Below are 21165 nucleotides of genomic sequence, written 5' to 3'. Positions count from 1 at the left end.
CCTCTTAAAATGGTTGATGTATATCAATGCCTGTCGACAGCTTAGGGTCTCGATTTAATTATCGTTTCATTCTAGGAGAGCTGCATGGTCACCGATGGTATCTGCTCTTTCGGACATGTCCGAAAGAACAGATACCATCTTCTTATGGTTGGGATATTTCTTCTTCTCACTCAGCTCTCCACTGACTTTGTGCCATTTCATCTGTGCTCTAGTGTCTGGGAATGTATCACTGCCTAAAATTATAAATGGGCTAAGCTAGTTAAATGTCTTAATTTGCTGGATGGCTGGTTTTCTGTGATAATGGCACCACTAACCTGAAATCCACATTCTATATGCTCAGTTTACTTGATGTTTCAGTTGGGGCTGTTCTTGCTTAAATTGTTTTTCTACCTCAGCATCTGAATGTCGAGATCTCAGCAGATTCTGCTGGTGAGAAATGCATTGTTGGCAATAACATCATCTGACATGGAATGAATAGAATGGGTGAGAATCCAGATGACCAGAACTATTGTTTGATGTATAGAAGAACTGTGCTAGTTACAAAGTCCTATTAGATATTAAGTATTTGTAATTTTTTCTTTCTAAGAAAGAAAGAAACAACAACAATAAAATCAACTTCAATAGAAGAAATGAACAGAGATAGAATAAGAAACTTCCTGGCAAATTAAAACTGTGTGCCGGACTGAGACTCAAACACGAGACCTTTGCCTTTCACGGGTAAGTGCTCTACCACCTGAGCTACACAAGTACGGCTCCCATACAGTCCTCACAGTTTTACTTCTGCCAGTACCTCGTCTCCTACCTTCCAAACTTTACAGAAGCTCTCCTGCAAACCTTGCAGAACTAGCGCCCCTGAAAGAAAGGATATTGCGGAGACATGGCTTAGCCACAGCCTGGGGGATGTTTCCAGAATGAGATTTTCACTCTGCAGCGGAGTGTGCGCTGATATGAGATTTTCACTCTGCAGCGGAGTGTGTGCTGATATGAGATTTTCACTCTGCAGCGGAGTGTGTGCTGATATGAGAATTTCACTCTGCAGTGGAGTGTGCACTGATATGAAACTTCCTGGTAGATTAAAACTGTGTGCCGGACCGAGACTCGAACTAGGGACCTTTGCGTTTTGCGGGCAACTGCTCTACCATCTGAGCTACCCAAGCACAACCTCCACCCCGTCCTCACAGTTTTAATCTACCAGGAAGTTACATATCAGTGCACACTCTGCTGCAGAGTGAAAATCTCATTCTGGAGAGACAGAATAATTATATAAATTACATATAATTTAAAGAATTGTATGACATATTCAAAACATTACAATATCTCTGTTGATTCTAATACACCAACAGAAAAAAATTGCAACACCAAAAAATTAATTAATGTAAAGTAACTAAATAATAGGAATAAATTTGTCTATGTAACATATTTAAGTGATTAATATTGCAAGACGACAGGTTAATGTAAGCATGAGGTAAGTCATTGAAAATGTGAACTGCTGGTACATTAATAACTAGTGTAACGACCAGAACATTGAATGCAAGCCTGCAGACATGCATGCATTGTGTTGTACAGGTGCTGGGTGTCAGCTTGTGGGATGGAGTTCCTGGCCTGTTGCACCTGGTCAGGAAGGTGGGGATGGTTAATGCTGGGTGTGAATAATGCTGGAGTTGTCGACAGATGATGTACTCGATGTGCTCGATTGGAGACAGATCTGGTGATCGAGCAGGCCGAGGCAACGTATCGATACTCTGTAGAGCATATTGGGTTACAACAGTGGTATGTGGGGATCGTTATCCTGTTGGAATAAATTTGTAGACAGGGTGCATGGAATAATCAAGAAAGTGCACCAGCTGTGATACACTATTGCGCCTCAGACAGTAACTCCAGCTGTAGGTCCAGTGTGTTTAGCACACAGACATGTTCATCGTAAGCCCTCAACTGGCCTCCTTTCAACCAACACACTGCCATCAGTGGCACCGATGCAGAACCGACTTTCATCAGAAAACACAACAGACTTCCACCTTGTCCTCCAATGTGCTCTCGTTTGGCACCCATGAAGTCGCAAATGGTGGTGGTTTGGGGTCAGTGGATTGCACATTACAGGGCGCCTGGCTCAGAATTGTCCTCAAAGTAACCAATTTGTAACAGTTCATTGTGTCACTGTTGTGCCAACTGCTGTGCAGATTGCTGCTGCAGATGCAGTACGATGTGCCAGAGCCATACGCCGAACATGAGGGATTTCCATCTCAGCAGTGCCACGTGGCCATTCAGAGCCCAGTCTTCTTGCGACTGTACATTCTTGCAACATTCTGTAAGGCTCTCTGCAGTACCACAGAAGAAGAACATCCTACTTCTCGTAGTTTTATTTCACAACCTTGTTCGTAGCAGTGTCAATAATGGTGCCTTCCAGAATGAGATTTTCACTCTGCAGCGGGGTGTGCGCTGATATGAAACTTCCTCGCAGATTAAAACTGTGTGCCCGACCGAGACTCGAACTTCTGGCAGAAGTAAAGCTGTGAGTACCGGGCGTGAGTCGTGCTTCAGTAGCTCAGATGGTAGAGCACTTGCCCACGAAAGACAAAGGTCCCCAGTTCGAGTCTTGGTCAGGCACACAGTTTTAATCTGCCAGGAAGTTTCATATCAGCGCACACTCTGCTGCAGAGTGAAAATCTCATTCTGGAAACATCCCCCAGGCTGTGGCTAAGCCATGTCTCCGCCATATCCTATCTTTCAGGAGTGCTAGTTCTGCAAGGTTCGCAGGAGAGCTTCTGTAAAGTTTGGAAGGTAGGAGACGAGATACTGGCAGAAGTAAAGCTGTGAGTACCAAGCGTGAGTCGTGATAGGTAGGTCAGATGGTAGAGCACTTGCCTGCGAAAGGCAAAGGTCCCGAGTTCGAGTCTCGGTCAGGCACACAGTTTTAATCTACGAGGAAGTTTCATGGTGCCTTTTTCACCTTAATGGCAATTTTGACTAACACAAACTCACCGTGTCCAACCTCAGAGGTAACTAAAACTTATGGACTGTTACAACATGTATTTAAGACAATCCTGATTTGCGTCCTCGGGCAACTGGTGCAAAATTCGAATAGTCATCACCTTTCAGATATAGAAATATCCCTAGCAACTTTCATTTATGTTGCACAACTCCTTCTTTGTGTTGCGATTTTTTTCTCTCAGTGTATCTGCTTGTGCAGCATATTCAAAATCATTTTGTATTAAATAAAACCTTATCATCATCATTATCATTATTATTTACTCCATTACTCTGACATCTAAGGACCATGATAAGCTTATAACCTTTATGATTGATGTTCTCAGTTTTTATTGTTTTTGTTACCCTGATGTTTTTCATCAAGCACGCCATTCATCTGACCGTTTGGCGCAACTTGCTCATTGCTCTTCACAGAAAGTGTTAAACATCATTACAGCTGTTCTGAAGATGTTGTGATGGTGCAAATCTTCTGATTCACAAATTTTGTGTTTATCTATTTTTGACATTCATCTATTACAGCATTCTTTGTTTTCAGTTTTGAGTTAAAGGTGCATTTAGTTCACTTGGAATCATTCCTTCTTCTTATGTGCTCATAAAACTGAACTCTTCACTTCATTGTTGTTGTTGGAAATCATCCTCTGAAAAATTTTAATAACAGTCATGTATCCGATATTATACACTTAATGTTAAAAAGTAAAAAAAAGTAATAACTGCAGTTTCTTGCAGATAACATCGCAATCAATTCATTTATTTAGTATTTTGATGAAGTAATGTCTCTAAAGACATAAAAGTTTTCTGGGTATGGTACCATGTCATAATGTAAAAACTACTGCTGCTGGAGAAAAACCAACGTTTCAGCCACGGTTGCAGCGGCCTTCTTCTGGGTCTAATGGTGCGTTCTAGCTATGCAGTGTCCTTTATATTTTGTTGTTAGTGTTCACTGTGCATGCCATTACGTCACAATTTTAAAAAGGTAGTTAGTTTCATTGGTCACTTAAAGAAGAAGGAGAGGGAACTTTATTTTAATAGGTTATTGCGGTGGAGGGAGAACGTGACCGCTGTTGTCTATTGGCTCTTGTGCTATGTACCATGATTGGTGGTCACCACTGAATGAGAAGTTGGTTGCTGTTTACCAGCTGCTGGACATCAGCACTTACTCGCCGGTAGTGCTTGTTCCTCGTGTTGACATTGCGGTCTGTTGGGCTCTGATTGCTGGCAGCTGAGATGGGACAAGCCTGAGTCCATCCTCCCTGTTCATGTTATTAGGGTGTTTAAGTATTTCGATGGCCTCTCTGGTTTTGCGTTTCATCATAATTGGCTGCTTGGCCAACACACAGGCTTCACTGAATTTCATTTCTTTTCTGCAGTCTTGCTGATGTTCTGCCACTGCAGATTAGTTGTGTTGCCCTAGACGAATATAGCTATCATGTTCCTGAATGCGCGTTGCTATTGGCCTACCAGTCTTGGCGATGTATGCCTCTCCACATTCGTGTTCCACCTTATAAACGCCTGCAGTGTGTAAGGCATCCACCTTGTCCTTGGTTTTTTTCCAGCAGCAGTAGTTTTTTACATTATGACATGGTACCATATCAAGAAAACTTTTATGTCATCTGACTCTGGCCGCAGAAGCCTATGTAATTATAATGTCTCTAATTTTAAGTAAAATATTTACAGGAATGTGCAAGAAGAATCATGGACATTAATGTAGGAAATGTGACTGAAATAAATGATGAACTTTTGGCAGCTATCAAAGAGGTCTGGAATGATGCGAATGTACAAATTTGCTACGATCGTCGAGATGAGCTATACCTCCTGGATTCCACAAAATAGTAAGAAGAACTAAGTTTACTTATTAACAATAATATTTTGAACCTTCTAAATTAATGTAGCTCTAACAGAGTTGACTAGAGAATTTAAAAATCTCTCTTCATGAAATCCTCAATTTTTGAAAATATAATGCAATTGGATGGATGAAAAAAATCACTCTGTATTATCCTGGTATTTAATGTATTAATCAGCTACTTCAACAAGGCTATGACTTCCTAACAATCATACCCTGAAATGAGGTCCATTCTGTCAGATATTTTGCCCACCGCACCTAGAATAGCTTTCTGTCGCCCTCTCAATCTCCACAGTGTCCTTGTCTGACTGTGTGCTCCCTCTGCACCCATCCCTCTACCGTATGGCTCCTACCCCTGTGACTGCCCCTGCTGTAAGACTTGCTCTATGCGCCCTCCTACTACCAACTATACCAGCCCTGTAACTGGCAAAATATATGCTACCAAAGGGAGAGCTACCTGAGAAACAACAACACATATTGTGTATCAGCTGTTATGTAAACACTGTTCAACCCTTTACATTGGAATGACCACCACCAAGATATCAATGAGGATGAATGGGCATAGGATTGTGTATACTGGCAACACAAAATATCTTGTGGCAGAGCATGACAATCATGACCTCGGTTCTTGTTTCGCTCCGCATGCCATCTGGATTCTTCCCCCAGACACATTTCTCTGAACTCCACAGGTGAGAATTGTCACTACAACATACCCTCAGTTCTCGCCACCCACCTTGCCTTAATTTATGATAACATCTTCGCTCTCAGCATTTCTTCACAGTTCCTATTCTTTTCTTCAATCCCTTTTAGTTTTCTATATCTTTCATTTTCTGACCTGTCTAATTTTCGCTGTCCCTTCCCACCTCTGTCACATACAATGCACTTAGCTTTCTGCTCTTATTAACTCATGCATGATGTTTTTGTAATAATCTCTATCTTGTGTATTGCCCTTTCTTCCATCTTTAAGCTCTCAGGTTTTCAAATCTCATTTGGTGCAGTCTCTCATCATGTTCAATATGCCACTTTTACCTGGGGTTCTGGGTGACTTTTCTGAACTCTCCAGCTTTTCCTGAACCTCAACAGTCCTTTTCCTTCGTCCCTCTTCCTTCCCCTTCAACCCTTCTGCCACAATAAGGAGTCACTGGCTCTGAAACCTTGCAAATTTAAATACCTTTATACGTGTGTTCGCCTGCTCAGGCCTGGTGAGTAGGTTTTTATCCATCCAGTTACATTATATCTACATACAATTCCATACTCCTTAGAGGAGACAAAATGTAGGGTTCAAGAAATATATAATTTCAAGTCTTCTATGTTACTGGCCATCACATTCCTGAAGCTTCTCTATCGTGATGGGATTTACAGAATTCAAATGAATGATGATGTGTGACTGAAAAAGAGTAACATTAAAAGTACATTTTTTGTACACATAGATATTTGCAGGTTGAGGATAACATATTCAAGTCCATTGCATTAAACATCAGAAATTTATTAGTGTAATGCTACTATTTACCAATAATTATATTCAGGAGGTAAAATTCCAAATACTGCAATCAGATACTTTCAAAAGAACAAACAAACCAACTAATTCATTTTCACAAAATGGTCCTATAGTAATGTCAGTAGCCAAACTGAACGAGTAGAGAAGAGCAGCCTGACAGCTAACAACCTCCTGGTACTAGTGTCTCTGAAGATTTGAGTTCAGAGATATCCTTGCATCCCTGACCTCTATTTTTCCCTCTGTTGGTAGAATTTATGTATTTACTCTATTTCTTTATTACCTTTTTCCTCTCCATCTTTCTCTCTCTCTTCTCCTTCTTTGGTCCTCCCCCCCCCCCCCCCCTCCTCCCCACCTCTGCTCCACTTCCTTCCTAGTTCTTAACTGCACCATTCACTTTACTCATCTATTATCTTCCTCTTAATTGGTCTTTAATTCTCAATCTGTCTTTCAATTTTCTCCTGCCTAAACCTGGCACAGTTTTGTTTAGCAGTGTTTCCATTGATCTGTATTCAGTTCTGCCGTCAGCCACAGTTTGGCGGTTCAATTAATTTCAGTGGACAGACTGTCGATGGTCATGCCCACATAAATGCTTTACAGAAACTGCAGCGAAGGTGCTACAAGATCTATATCTACATGTACATCTACATACATGCCCCACAAGCCACTGTACAGTGCCTGGTGGAGGGTACAGTGTAGGACTATGTAGTCATTTCTCTTCCTGTATCACAAACAGAGTGAGTGAAAAATGACTATCTATACTCCTCTGTAAGAGCCCTAATTTCTCTTTCTTTTCTTTGTGGTCCTTATGGAAATGTAAATCAGTGGCAATAGGATCATTCTGCAGCCACCTACAAATGCAAAGTGTCTAACTCTGTCTTACAGTAGTCCTTGAAAATAACATTGTCACATCTCCAGGGATTCCCATTTGAGTTCCCAAAGCATCTCCATAACACTTTTTTTGTTGATCAGACCTACTGGTAACAAATCCCGCCTCTGAATTGCAGTGATGTCTTCCTTTATTCTAACATGGTGAGGATCCCAAACACTTGAGCAGTACTCATAAAAGGGTCACACCAGTGTTCTCTACGCAGTCTCCTTTACAGATGACCCACACTCTCCTAGAACTCTCCCAATAAACCATTCACATACCCCACTACAATCCTTAGATGTTCATTCCATTTCATATCACTTTGCAGTGTTATGCTAAATATTTAATTAATCTGACTGTATCAAGCAGCACACTACTAATGCTTTGTTCAAACACTGTGAGGTTGTTTTTTCAACTCATCTGCATTAACTTACACTTTTCTACATTTACAGCTAGTTGCCATTCATCACACCAACTACAAATTTTTGACAAAATAATTTTAATTGGATAGAAAAAAAATATATTCACCAAGTGGTAGCAGAAAACACACATAAAAGAGGGTTGTGACTAGGCAAATGTTTGGGGCCAGTGGCTCCTTCTTCAGGCAGAAGAGGTGAAAGGGCAGGAAGAGGGGTGAAGGAAAAGAACTGGAGAGGTCTAAGAAAAGGGATAGATTTCAGGAAAGTCACCCAGAACCGTGGGTCAACGGAGACCACACGGGATGAGAAGGAAGGACTGATTGTTGGGGACTGCATTGGACAAGATTTGAATACCTGAGAGCTTAAAGATGGAAGACAAGGTAAAATGCAAGACAGAGATTACTGCTTAAACATCGTGCATGAATTAACAAGAGTGAAAAATTTGGAAATTTGTGGTAAGTTCCTATGGGACCAAACTGCTGAGGTCATCAGTCCCTAGGCTTACACACTACTTAATCTAACTTAAACGAATTTATGCTAAGGACAACACATACACCCATGCCCGAGGGAGGACTCGAACATCCCACGAGGGGAGCCAGATGAACCGTGACAAGACGCCTCAGACCGCACGGCTACCCTGTGCTGCAAGAGTGAAAAGCTAAGTGGCAGGGAGGGGGGGAGCTATGAAAAATAGATGGGTAAGACAATGAAAGATGAAAACTAAAATGGAATTAAGAAAAGAGTAGTTACTGTGAAGAAATGTTGAGATGGAAGAAATTAATGCAAATTAAGGCAATGTGGGTGGCAAGAACCAAGGGCATGTTGTAACATTAATTCCCACCGGCGGAGTTCTCAGAAACTGGTATCTGGGGGAAGAATCCAGATGGCATGTGTGGTGAAACATGTATGGAGGTCACAATTCTCATATTGTAGAGCATGCTCTGCAACAGGATATTGCGTGTTGCCAATATACAACCTCTGCCCCATTCATCCTAATTGATAATTTGGTGGTAGTCATGCCGATGTAAAATGCCAAACAGTGTTTACATGACAGCTGGTATGTGACATGTTTCATTTCACAGGTGTGAAATTTTGTAGTACATGAACTTATACTCACCTACAGTCACTCAATGATGACACCTTCCCATACACCACAGCATCAGCAGCAAATAACTGTAGATTTCTGCCCACCCTACCTACAAGATCTTATGTATATTTCAATAATGATGATCCTATCACACTTTCCTGTGGCACTCTGATGAACACTCACCATCGAGAACAATGTACAGGATCCTCTCACTTGAAAAGTTTTTGAACCACTCACACATCTGGGAACCTATTCTGTATGATCATATCTTCCTTAAGAGCCTGCAGTGGGCCACCACATCAAACAATTTTAGAAAATCTAGGAATATGAGATCTGCCTGTTGCCCTTCATCCCTAGTTTTCAGGATATCATGTGAAAAGTGGGCAAGCTGAGTTTCACTTAAGTAACGCTTTCTAAAAACATACTGATTTGTGGACAGGTACTTTTCCATCCCAAGGAACTTTATTATATTCAGGCTGAGAATATGTTCAAGAATTCAGCTGCAAACTGATGTTAAGGATATCAGTTTGTAATTTTGTCCATCTGTTCTTTTATCCTTCTTACAACACAAGAGTCACTCACACTTTTTTCCAGTCACTTGTGACTTTATGCTGGCTAAGAGATCTAATTTAAATGCAAGCTAGGTAAAGGTCCAAAACCACAGAGTACTCTTTGTAGAAAGAAACTGGGATTCCATCCAGACTTGGCAAACTTATTTGTTTTCAACTCTTTCAGTTGCTTCTCTATGTCAGGGATGCCTAATACTATGTCCTCCACACAAGAGTCCGTGCAATGGTTAAGCAATGATATATTTGTATGATCCTCCTGTGTGAAAAATCTCTTAAATGTGGAATTTAAAAATTCTACTTCTTTTTGCTACCTTCTATGGCCACAGCAGATTGGCCAATGAGTAACTGGATAAAAGCTTTTAACATTTTCAGCAAGTTTACATTGTTTTTTCTTTTGTTTCCTGTCCAAACCATTGCTCCCATAAAATACCATTTAATGCTGCAGTTGTGAACTAGCCAGAATTTATTTTTGAATTAATTTTCTTACCTTGTTTACTGTCTTGTCTGATTACTACTCCTAGCTGTAGTAGAATGCACCCCAAAGGAACTATCTGAATGGAATGGACATCAGTAGATCTGATGTACAGGCCCCTACAAACAAATGAATACGATTTCAGAAAAATTGTTGTTTGGCTTGGCATTGCATGACAGCATTGTTAGATGTTCTCCTGAGGGATATTGTGTCAAATTCAATCCAATCGGCATGTTAGGTCACCAAAATCCTGAGCTGGCTGGAGGGCCCTGTTCTTAATGCTCCAAATGTTCTCATTCGGGAGGGACCCGGTGACATTGCTGGCCAAGGTAGGATTTAGAAATCATGAGGTCAAGCAATAGAAAACCTTGCTATATGCAGTTGGCCATTCTTCTTTCTTTTTTATCATCACCTTGTCCCATGTCACGAAGGGACGGCGTTGCTCTTCTGGATCCTTCTCCTCCATAGTACTCTATAAATTGCCTCTTCCTTCTTCCATTCTTTCTCCCTTAGGTCCCCAGATATCTTATCCTTCCACCTCATCTCCAGTCTTCCTCTCCTTCTCGCTCCTTCAGTCTTTATATCTTCAAACTCTGTTTCTGATATGCTCTTCCCCTTTTCTCTGTAAGTGTCCGTACCACCTTAGTCTGCTGTCTTGTATCTTTTTCCCCATGGGTCCCACTTTCACAGCTCCTCTAACAAATTCATTTCTAGTCCTGCCCTTCCTTGTTACCCCACACATCCACCTCGCCATCCTCATTTCCACCACTCTTCTTGTCACACAACACTCCACTCATTTTCCTCTAGTTGTTCCAACCGCAAGTTATTCGGTGTTTTATCTCACTTTCCAGTCCTCCATCCCTCTGTATGTACGACCCCAGGTATTTAAATTTGCAGATTGATTTCAGCTCATCATCCTGGATCTCGCAAGACCTCATCTGCACATCCTTCAGTGCTAAATATTCTTACTTTGTACTGCCAATTTTCATCGCTCTTTCTTCTAGTGCCTTCCTCCAACCCTCCAGCTTTTCCTCAAGTCTGTCGATGTTCTGCTCACAAAGAACCACATCATCCGCAAACATCATATTCCAAGGCACTTCCTTCTTCACATCTTTCACCAGCACATCCATAATCAGGTCAAAGAGATAGGGACTAAGCGCAGACCATTGATGGAACCCTACTTTTACTGCAAACTCCTTTGTCATGCCCACACTACTCCTCACCTGTGTCATTGCTCCTCTGTACATTTCCTTCACTAACCTCACATACATCTCTGGCACACACTGCTCTCTCATGCTTCTCCATATTTTGTCCCTTGGGACTCTGTCATATGCTTTCTCCAAATCAATGAAAGCCATATGTAGATCAGCTTGTAGCTCCCCGTGTCTCTCCACTATCCATCTTAAAGCATGTACTGCATCAGTCGTTCCTCTTCCAGGCATGAACACAAACTGTTCTTCACACACCACAGTCTCCCAAATTTTCATTGTGTGTGCCATCAGTTTAATACCTCTATAGTTACTGCAGTCCTGCTCATCACCTTTCCCCTTCAATATTGGGATCAGTACACTAGTTCTCCACTCGTCTGGTATCTCCTCCTGTTGCCAAATCTTCTTCATTGAATCCCAAAGGAGCTCAATTTCCTTTGGCCATTATGTTTCTGAAATGTAAGCCCAGGATGGCTTGCCATGAATGGCAACAAAACAGGGCATAGAATACCATCAATATACTGCTGTGCTGTAGGGGTGCTGTGAACAACAACCAAAGGAGTCCTGCTACAAAAAGAAATGGCATCCCAGACCATCACCCGTGGCTGTCAGTCCGTATGGCAGGGGACAGTCGGGCCGGTATCCCACTGCTGTCTCACGACATGTCATGGAATGTCATTGGCTGTAGTAGAATTATCTTCAATGATAAGCCCTGCTTTGAATTGAGCCCCAGTGACCAGTGAAGACGTGTCTGGAGATAACCTCAGACAACAGTGGGGTACCAATGTGACTGTCATCCACCATTTGGCCTGACAACCAGAAGTCATGGTCTGGTGTGCCATTTACTTTTTTTTTATTTGTCCATGGATCATTTCTTATAATGACGTAGGACACTTCATTTTTACATAATCTTGCATATACATAGCTAGGTACAACCAGGTAGTACATATACAAATATTTTATAGAATATTCACAGAAAATGTCATTAAAGTACATTACAAAAAAAGTATACATACACACTATTTAATTTTTTATTTTATTTTATTTTATTTTATTTTATATTGTTTTGCACTGCGGGGACAGATATTGATCAGATGTCTTTTTAATTTTCTTTTAAAAAGAGACATACCTTCTACCATCTTTATACATTGTGGTAAACTGTTGTACAGGATGTGAACTTACCAAGCGGGAAAGCGCCGGGTAGACACACACACACACACACACACACACACACACACACACACACACACACACACACACACACAAAATTACGAGCTTTCGCAACCGGCGGTTGCTTCGTCAGGTAAGAGGGAAGGAGAAGGAAAGATTGTATACCTGTCCCTTTTCCCCCTAAGGTAAGTCTTTCTACTCCTGGGATTGGAATGACTCGTTAACCTCTCCCTTAAAACCCACATCCTTCCATCTTTCCCTCTCCTCCCCTCTTTCCTGAAGAAGCAACCGTTGGTTGCGAAAGCTTGAATTTTGTGTGTATGTTTGTGTTTGTTTGTGTGTCTATCGACCTGCCAGCGCTTTTGTTTGGTAAGTCACATCATCTTTGTTTTTAGATATATTTTTCCCACGTGGAATGTTTCCCTCTATATTAACACAAAGAAGATGTGACTTACCAAACGAAAGCGCTGGCAGGTTGATAGACACACAAACATACTCACAAAATTCAAGCATTCGCAACCAATGGCTGTGTCATCAGGAAAGAGGGAAGGAGAGGGAAAGACGAAAGGATGTGGGTTTTAAGGGAGAGGGTAAGGAGTCATTCAAATCCCGGGAGCGGAAAGACTTACCTTCGGGGGAAAAAAGGACAGGAATACACTCGCGCACACACACACATATCCATCCCCATGGACACAGACACAAGCAGAAATTTTGTGTCTGTGTATATATATATATATATATATATATATATATATATATATATATATATATATATATATATATGTGTGTGTGTGTGTGTGTGTGTGTGTGTGTATATACCTGTCCTTTTTTCCCCCTAAGGTGAGTCTTTCTGCTCCCAGGATTGGAATGACTCCTTACCCTCTCCCTTAAAACCCACATCCTTTCGTCTTTCCCTCTCCTTCCCTCTTTCCTGATGAAACAACTATTGGTTGCAAAAGCTTGAATTTTGTTTGTGTTTGCTTGTGTGTCTATCGACACGCTAGCGCTTTCGTTTGGTAAGTCACATCATCTTTGAAACAAAGATTCCAAGACTTACCAAGTGGGAAAGCGCCGGTAAACAGGCACAATAAAATAACAGACAAACACACACACAATATTATGAGCTTTCGCAACTGGCGGTTGCTTCGTCAGGAATGAGGGAAGGAGAAGGAAAGATGAAAGGATGTGGGTTTTAAGGGAGAGGGTAAGGAGTTATTCCAATCCCGGGAGCGGAAAGACTTACCTCAGGTGGAAAAAAGGGACAGGTATACACTCGCACACACACACACACACACATCCATCGTCACACACACAGACACAAGCAGACATTTGTAAAGGAAAAAAGTTTGGGCATCGATGTCAGTCGAGGCGAAAGTACAGAGACAAAGATGTTGTTGAAAGACAGGTGAGGTATGAGTGGCGGCAACTTGAAATTAGCAGAGGTTGAGGCCTGGCGGATAACGAGAAGGGAGGATATACTGAAGGGCAAGTTCCCATCTCCGGAGTTCTGACAGGGTGGTGTTGTGGGAAGTATCCAGATAACCCGGACGGTGTAACACTGTCAAAATGTGCTGACTGTGCACCAAGGCATGTTTAGCGACAGGGTGATCCATAAGAAATCCCCAAACCAACTTCCTTACCCTCTGGATCCTACCCTTGTAACTGCCCCCGGTGTAAAACCTGTCCCATGCATCCTCCCACCACCACCTACTCCAGTCCTGTAACCCGGAAGGTGTACACGATCAAAGGCAGAGCCACGTGTGAAAGGACCCACCTGATTTACCAACTGACCTGCCTACACTGTGAAGCTTTCTATGTCGGAATGACCAGCAACAAACTGTCCATTCGCATAAATGGACACAGGCAGACAGTGTTTGTTGGTAATGAGGATCTTTAAATAATATACTTCCCACTAACACCAACCTGTCAGAACTCTTGAGATGGGAACTTGCCCTTCAGTATATCCTCTCTTCTCGTTATCCGCCATGCCTCAGCCTCCGCTAATTTCAAGTTGCAGCTGCTCATACATCACTTGTCTTTCAACAACATCTTTGCCTCTGTACTTCCGCCTCGACTGACATCTCTGCTCAAACTCTTTGCCTTTATAAATGTCTGCTTGTGTCCATGTATGTGCGGATGGATATGTGTGTGTGTGTGTGTGTGTGTGTGTGTGTGTGTGTGTGTGTGTGTGTGTGCGCGAGTGTATACCTGTCCCTTTTCCCCCTAAGGTAAGTCTTTCCACTCCTGGGATTGGAATGACTCGTTAACCTCTCCCTTAAAACCCACATCCTTCCATCTTTCCCTCTCCTCCCCTCTTTCCTGAAGAAGCAACTATTGGTTGCGAAAGCTTGAATTTTGTGTGTATGTTTGTGTTTGCTTGTGTGTCTATCGACATGCTAGCGCTTACGTTTGGTAAGTCACATCTTTGAAACAAAGATTCCAAGACTTACCAAGCGGAAAAGCGCCGGTAGACAGGCACAATAAAATAACAGACAAACACACACACAATATTATGAGCTTACGCAACTGGCGGTTGCTTCGTCAGGAATGAGGGAAGGAAAAGGAAAGATGAAAGGATGTGGGTTTTAAGGGAGAGGGTAAGGAGTCATTCCAATCCCGGGAGTGGAAAGACTTACCTTAGGGGGAAAAAAGGATAGGTATATACTTGCACACACACACATACACACACACACATATACATCCATACATATACAGACACAAGCAGACATATTTAAAGGCCTTTGTGTGTGTGTTTGTGTGTTATTTTATTGTGCTTGTCTACCGGCGCTTTCCCACTTGGTAAGTCTTGGAATCTTTGTTTTTAATATATTTTTCCCACGTGGAAGTTTCTTTCTGCTTGTGTCTGTGTATGTGCGGATGGATATGTGTGTGTGTGCGAGTGTACACCTTTCCTTTTATACCCTACCCTCTCCCTTAAAACCCACATCCTTTCGTCTTTCCCTCTCCTTCCCTCTTTCCTGAAGATGCAACCGTCGGTTGCGAAAGCTAGAAATTTTGTGTGTGTGTTATTTTATTGTGCCTGTCTACCAGCACTTTCCCGCTTGGTAAGTCTTGGAACCTTTGTTTTTAATATATTTTTCCCATGTGGAAGTTTCTTTCACAAAGATGATGTGACTTACCAAACAAAAGCACTGGCAGATCTATAGATACACAAACATACACACAAAATTCAAGCTTTCGCAACCGACAGTTGCTTCTTCAGGAAAGAGGGAAGGAGAGGGAAAGATGAAAGGATGTGGGTTTTAAGGGAGAGGGTAAGGAGTCATTCCAATCCCGGGAGCGGAAAGACTTACCTTAAGGGGAAAAAAGGACAGGCTACTGTTAAAATTGTTAGCTCTCTGAATTTATTTCTGCAGGGTTCTCTTGGTGATACTTTTGCGATCATTGTACAGCTCTCTTTTGTAATCTTAATATCCTTTGTCTGTGCACATTTGCAGCATTCTCTCATGCCACATATGCGAGGTGTGAATGGCATAGTCCATAGTACATTGTTTGTAGAGTGCGTCTGTTTATTAACTTTGACATTTTTCTGTTGAGAAATATGCTTGAACCTATTTTGCTGCACAAGTTATTTATGTGATTCTCCCATGTCATATACCTATCCACTGTCACACCTAGAAATTTGTAGCTGTCTGTCTCCTTTAGTTCTATGTCTCGAAGCCTGACTGTGAAGTTGTCCAATGTGTGTTGTTTGTTTGCATGTATCTGTATATATGTAGTTTTGGTTCCGTTTATAAAGAGATTGTTTTCCCTGAAGTAGTTGTTTCCACTTTTCATACTTAGTGAAGCCTTCTCTTGCAGGTCATCTGTTGTAGCACTAGTAACAACAATTGAAGTGTCATCTGCATACATCACTACACTATCGGATACTGATTTGGTCATATAATTTACATACAAAATGAAAAGTAGTGGACCAAGGACAGATCCTTGGGGAACTCCATATTTAACAATTTCATAATTTGAAAAGACACTTGTAATATTATTTTTCACTTTTTGCTTTATTTCTGTGCACTGCTTTCTATTTTCCAAAACGAATTAATAATGTCTTCTGCTTTTCCCCTTATACCATAAAGATAAAGCTTTTCTAATAGGATGTCAAGACGTACACAATCAAATGCTTTAGATAGGTCCAGGAACATACCACAGACTTTCTTCTGTTCATCAAGTGCTTTAGTTACCAGTGTTATGAATTCAGCTATTGTTTGTTTTGTTAGATTTGCCCTTTCTGAATCCATGTTGCTCATCGTTTAGAATGTTGCATGTTTGTATAAAATTTAATATTCTGTATTTTATTATGTTTTCTATTATTTTAGAGAGTACAGATGTAATGGTTATAGGTCTGTAGTTTCCTGCGTCTTTTTTGCAGCCTCCTTTATGTACAGGGATTATTTTACTCTTTTTCAGGCACATAAGAAATATTTCTTTTTCTATAGATAAGTTTATCAGACAGGTTAATGGCTTTACTACCCACTGTGAGCAGCATTTAATTAGTTTAGTGGATATACCATCAAGTCCCTCAGTGTTTTTATGTTTTTAGACTATGTATTACTTTCACAATTTCTTTTCATAGCACAACTTCTTTGGTTGTCATCCATGGTACCTTTACAGCACAGCGCTATGTCAACAATATTGTATGCCCAATTTTGTTTCCCCTCATGACAAGCAATCATGGGCTTCATTCAACAACATAATGCCCACCTGAATATGGTGAGACTTTTTATGGATTGTCTTAGTGCTTGCCAAACCCCACCTCAGCCAACAGAGTCACTGGATCTCTTCCTAATTGAGAACATTTGCAGCATTGTGGGCAGGATCCTCCAAATAGCTTGAGATTTTTATGCTCTAACCCACCAGCTGGACTTAATTTGGAACAGTATCCCTCAGGAGAACATCCAACAACTCTATCAATCAGTGTCAAGCTGTATAAGGACCAGAGGACATGTTGTTCACTTGCTCAATTTTTGAATCACATTACTGATTTCGGATTTGCTGATTTCCATCCCATTTAGATAACTCCTTCATGGTGTGTGTCTACACCCTCCCCTCTCCCCCCCCCCCCCCCCACACACACACACACATTATTTTAGTGTAGTACATAACAGGTAATTTGAAGACTCGAGTTTATGACAGTTTAACAACTTAGAATTCTGCCTTTTTTCAGCTACATGGAGAAGCTCGACATCATAGGGGCTACCGGTTACATCCCTACAGTGCAGGATGTTGTAAGGTCCCGGAGCCCCACAACCAGCATCGTCGAGTACAAGGTGCCTGTCGAGAACTACGATAGGAAGCTCTGGTAAGGAGATGTGTCGAGCCCTCATTTTTCACTGTGGATGTTGCATTTTCAGTAGCATATTTTATTTATTCACACTAATACACACTACTGGAGAATTCTGATGACACCTGACAGTGTACGTGGTTAGGAAGGGCAGGATGAGGATAAAGGGAGATAAAGTGTTTTGCTTGGTAAAGGAAGTCTAGTGTGTGACATCTGAGGTTGAAGGAAGTGGACCTCCTGCCACAGAAATATCATCACTATACGATGTAGCACAGGTTGCACACTTGCAACATTTGTCCTACTGGGAGTTTGACTATGATGCAGGTAAGAAGGACAACTCATGGATAAAAAATAATAAACATTGATTAATATAAATTACACTCATCTGCTTAACTTTAAGTGAGGTTGTTAAAGTCCTACATACTGATCTAATCTAACACAATGAAATGAACTATCTACGAGTGTCACTCCAAAAGAAATGCACACAATTTTTTTTTAAATCGATCTTTTATTCTACATGTTTGAAAGTTTTACAGTGTGCAGATACATCCTTTAGGAATAATATTTTCATTTCTCCACATAATTTCCATCTCTTTCAGCTGCCTTACGCCATCTTGGAACCAGCGCCTGTATACCGGCGCATGGTAAAATTCTCGACCAACCTGTTGGAGCCACTGTTTGGCAGCGTGCACAAGGAAGTCATCATCTTCAAACTTGTTCCACAGAGAGAGTCTTTCAGTTTGCGATGATAGTAACATGGAGCCAAGTCAGGACTGTAAGGCAGGTGTTTCAGTGTTGTCCATCCAAGTTTTGTGATCGCTTCCACAGTTTTTTTACTGACATGTGGCTGTGCATTGTCGTGCAACAGCGAAACATCCTGCTTTTGCTGATATGGTCAAACACAGCTTAGTCGAGCTTGAAGTTTCTTCAGTGTCATCAAATATGCAGCAGAATTTATGGTGGTTCCACTTGGCATTATGTCCACAAGCAAGAATCCTTCGGAATTGAAAAAGTCCGTAGCCATAACGTTTCCATCAGAAGGTGTGGTTTTGAATTGTTTTTTTCTTGGGTGAATTTGCATGATGCCACTCCATTGTTGTGTCTTTGTTTCTGGTGAAAAATGATGGAACCATGTTTCATCACCTGTCACAATTATTCCAAGAAATTCATCTCCACCATTCTCCTACTGTTCCAAAGTTTACTGCATACCATTTTTCTTGTTTCTTTGTGAGCCACTGTCAACATCCTGGGAACCCACCTGGCACAAACCTTTTTTAACACCAACACTTTCAGTATTCGACAACCACTTCCTTCACCTATCCCAATGTAGCGTGACAATTTGGTGACAATTTGTTCACTGTGATGCGTCTGTCAGCAGTCATGAATTCGTTAACTCTCTGCACACTGTCTGGAGAGAGTGCAGTACGAGGCCTGCCGCTGTGAGAACAATCCTCAATAAGGCCGTGCCCACTTTCATCATGTAACCTACTTGCCCACTGACTAACTGTACTGCAATTGACAGCAGCATCTCTGTACACTTTTTCAACCTCTTGTGGATGTTTCCACTGTCTCATTTTCACAGCACAGGAATTCTATGACAGCACGTTGCTTCTGAGGACGTCAAGTGTAGCAGCCATGTTGAAGACATGCTATGATGGCGCCACTTATGGGAACTAAGTTTGAAAACAAGCAGGAAGGATGTATCTACACACTGTAAAACTTTCACACATGCAGAATGAAAACTGTATTTTTACAAAAATAGTGTGCATTTCTTTTGGAGTGACCCTCGTAATCTATGGAGTTCTGTCTGGACTGCTGTCTTTCCCACTTTTTAAGTTGAGTATTGAATCTGAATTTCTACAGACACCGGGCATTTACCTATCTGACAATCACTCATAAACAGCAGCTTGCTATGACAGTGGCAACAGTCAGTAGAGTCGGCAGTGATAAACTGTAGACTGTGTGATGAAACAGGACTTCTCAAATAATAGTATAACTAGAAATGCCTGTGCTCATCACAATAATAGTGGAGGAATCCTGACACATCAGCCCTAGTTTCTCTTGCAAATAAGTCTGAAGATAACTGAAACCAAGAATATTTAACGTTTCACAGAATTAAATGGATATGAAGGCCACACATGCAAGCATATCTCAGGAAACTTTAATCTGGTAGGTATTCACACAGCTGCTAAAATCAAATGTCTCTCCTCTGCAAAAGTCAGGGGATAGTGATATGCACATCTACAGATGGCAGTACCATTTTGTGCACAAGGTACAAAAGGGCACTGCATTAGCAGAGCTGTCATTTGTACTGAGTGATCTGTTTGAAAAGGTCTGTGGTGTTGTTATGGTCACATGATGGTAATTAACAGTCTCTGAATGGGGAATGCTGGTTGGGGCTAGATCCATGGAACATTCTGTTCTGGAAATTGTTAGGGAACTCAGTATTCCAAGATCCACAGTGTCAAGAGTGTGCTGAGAATATTGCATTTCAGACATCGTTTCTCATCGTGGACAATGCAGCGGCCGACGGCCTTCATTTAATGACAGAGAACAGCAGCATTTGTGTAGAGTTGGCAGTGCAAGTTTAGCCATTGTGTCTTTTCTAACATAGCCAGTGTGTAAATATCTAACAATGTTTAATATTAACTTAATTCTCTGTGGGTGCTTGGCAGACCACAATAATAATATTAAATAGGAAAACATGTCCTAATGTTGAGCAAACTTATGTTTATCTGGTCATGAAGTGGCTTTTGGTTTCTTAGGCCATCATCAGTTGTCACCTGATGATGGCATAAGAATCTGAAAGACAGATCATTATCAAATAAAAATGATTTTGCCAAACATTAGCAAGTATTTTCCTATTTAATATTATATCAAGATTTAATGATTTATTCCAAAATTAGTTCAGCAGGTGATTTATCTGACAAATATACAAATCACATTCTCATAGAGACAAAAAATTGTTAGTCAGAAATAGATCCAAAAAAACTTACTTAGTCAGTTAATGAGCCACTCAAATAGCCGAGCGCATCAGTGTGTCACTTCTGAGACTGAGGGAGGTGAACCAGGTCTGGACTGAATTTGCCCCACAAATTACAGGTGAGAACTGGTGTACCAGTCAGCCCGGATGTGATTTTTACGAAATAATATGTGTGCCCTCTGTTTTGACTCTGCAGGCGGTAACTGTGCTGAGTTTAGAGGTGAACAGTGTTTGCAACGTTCCCTCTAGGGTACAACCCTGCCCACCCATATGTGCGTACACCTGTTGAAGAGCTTAATCCATTTGAACTGGGCCCCATTGTGTGTCTGCAGAAAGCTGGATGGGTGTACAGACAGATTACTGCATATGTCGGGCACAATGTATCGGTACTGTGTCGCTGCATTCAACAGTGGCCTGTGAACATTCCCACATCCACAGACCAGGTTCTGTACGTCTACACTGTAGAGACGCATGACAAGATTGACACAGTGTGAAGCATCAGAGACTGACTGAACATTGTCCAGGGATGAAATCTGGACACATTTTGCATCTGCTTTCTCAACAGAGACCATTAAGAACCATATGCTGGCAGCAGAACTACAATCGTGTGGCTATGACCAGGCTAATACTGATGCCACATCACCAACAGGCACAGCTACTCTGGCCTGTGAGTGGAATGGTGACCTGTCATCTTCAGCCAAAGCAGAGTTACTAAACACAGCCTTCTGAAATGTCTTCACAAAAGAAGACGAAGTAAATATTCCAGA

At 41.4% G+C, this 21165-nt stretch overlaps 1 protein-coding gene across 1 annotated transcript in view; it reads left to right on the top strand.

The window, feature by feature from the left end:
• The window catches only part of LOC126293762 (guanine nucleotide-binding protein subunit alpha-11-like), a 137041-nt gene that overhangs the window by 69929 nt on the left and 45947 nt on the right, over positions 1-21165 (top strand). Inside the window, exons 3-4 of the mRNA XM_049987140.1 lie at positions 4660-4814; positions 17299-17433. Of these exons, the coding sequence (XP_049843097.1) occupies positions 4660-4814; positions 17299-17433 (290 nt within the window). The remainder of the gene's footprint in view (positions 1-4659; positions 4815-17298; positions 17434-21165) is intronic.

The sequence above is a fragment of the Schistocerca gregaria genome, chromosome 10 (assembly GCF_023897955.1).
Source record: "Schistocerca gregaria isolate iqSchGreg1 chromosome 10, iqSchGreg1.2, whole genome shotgun sequence".
Lineage (NCBI taxonomy): Eukaryota > Metazoa > Arthropoda > Insecta > Orthoptera > Acrididae > Schistocerca > Schistocerca gregaria.
Note: the sequence above shows the minus strand (reverse complement) of the source record. Positions and strands in the feature narration are given on the sequence as shown.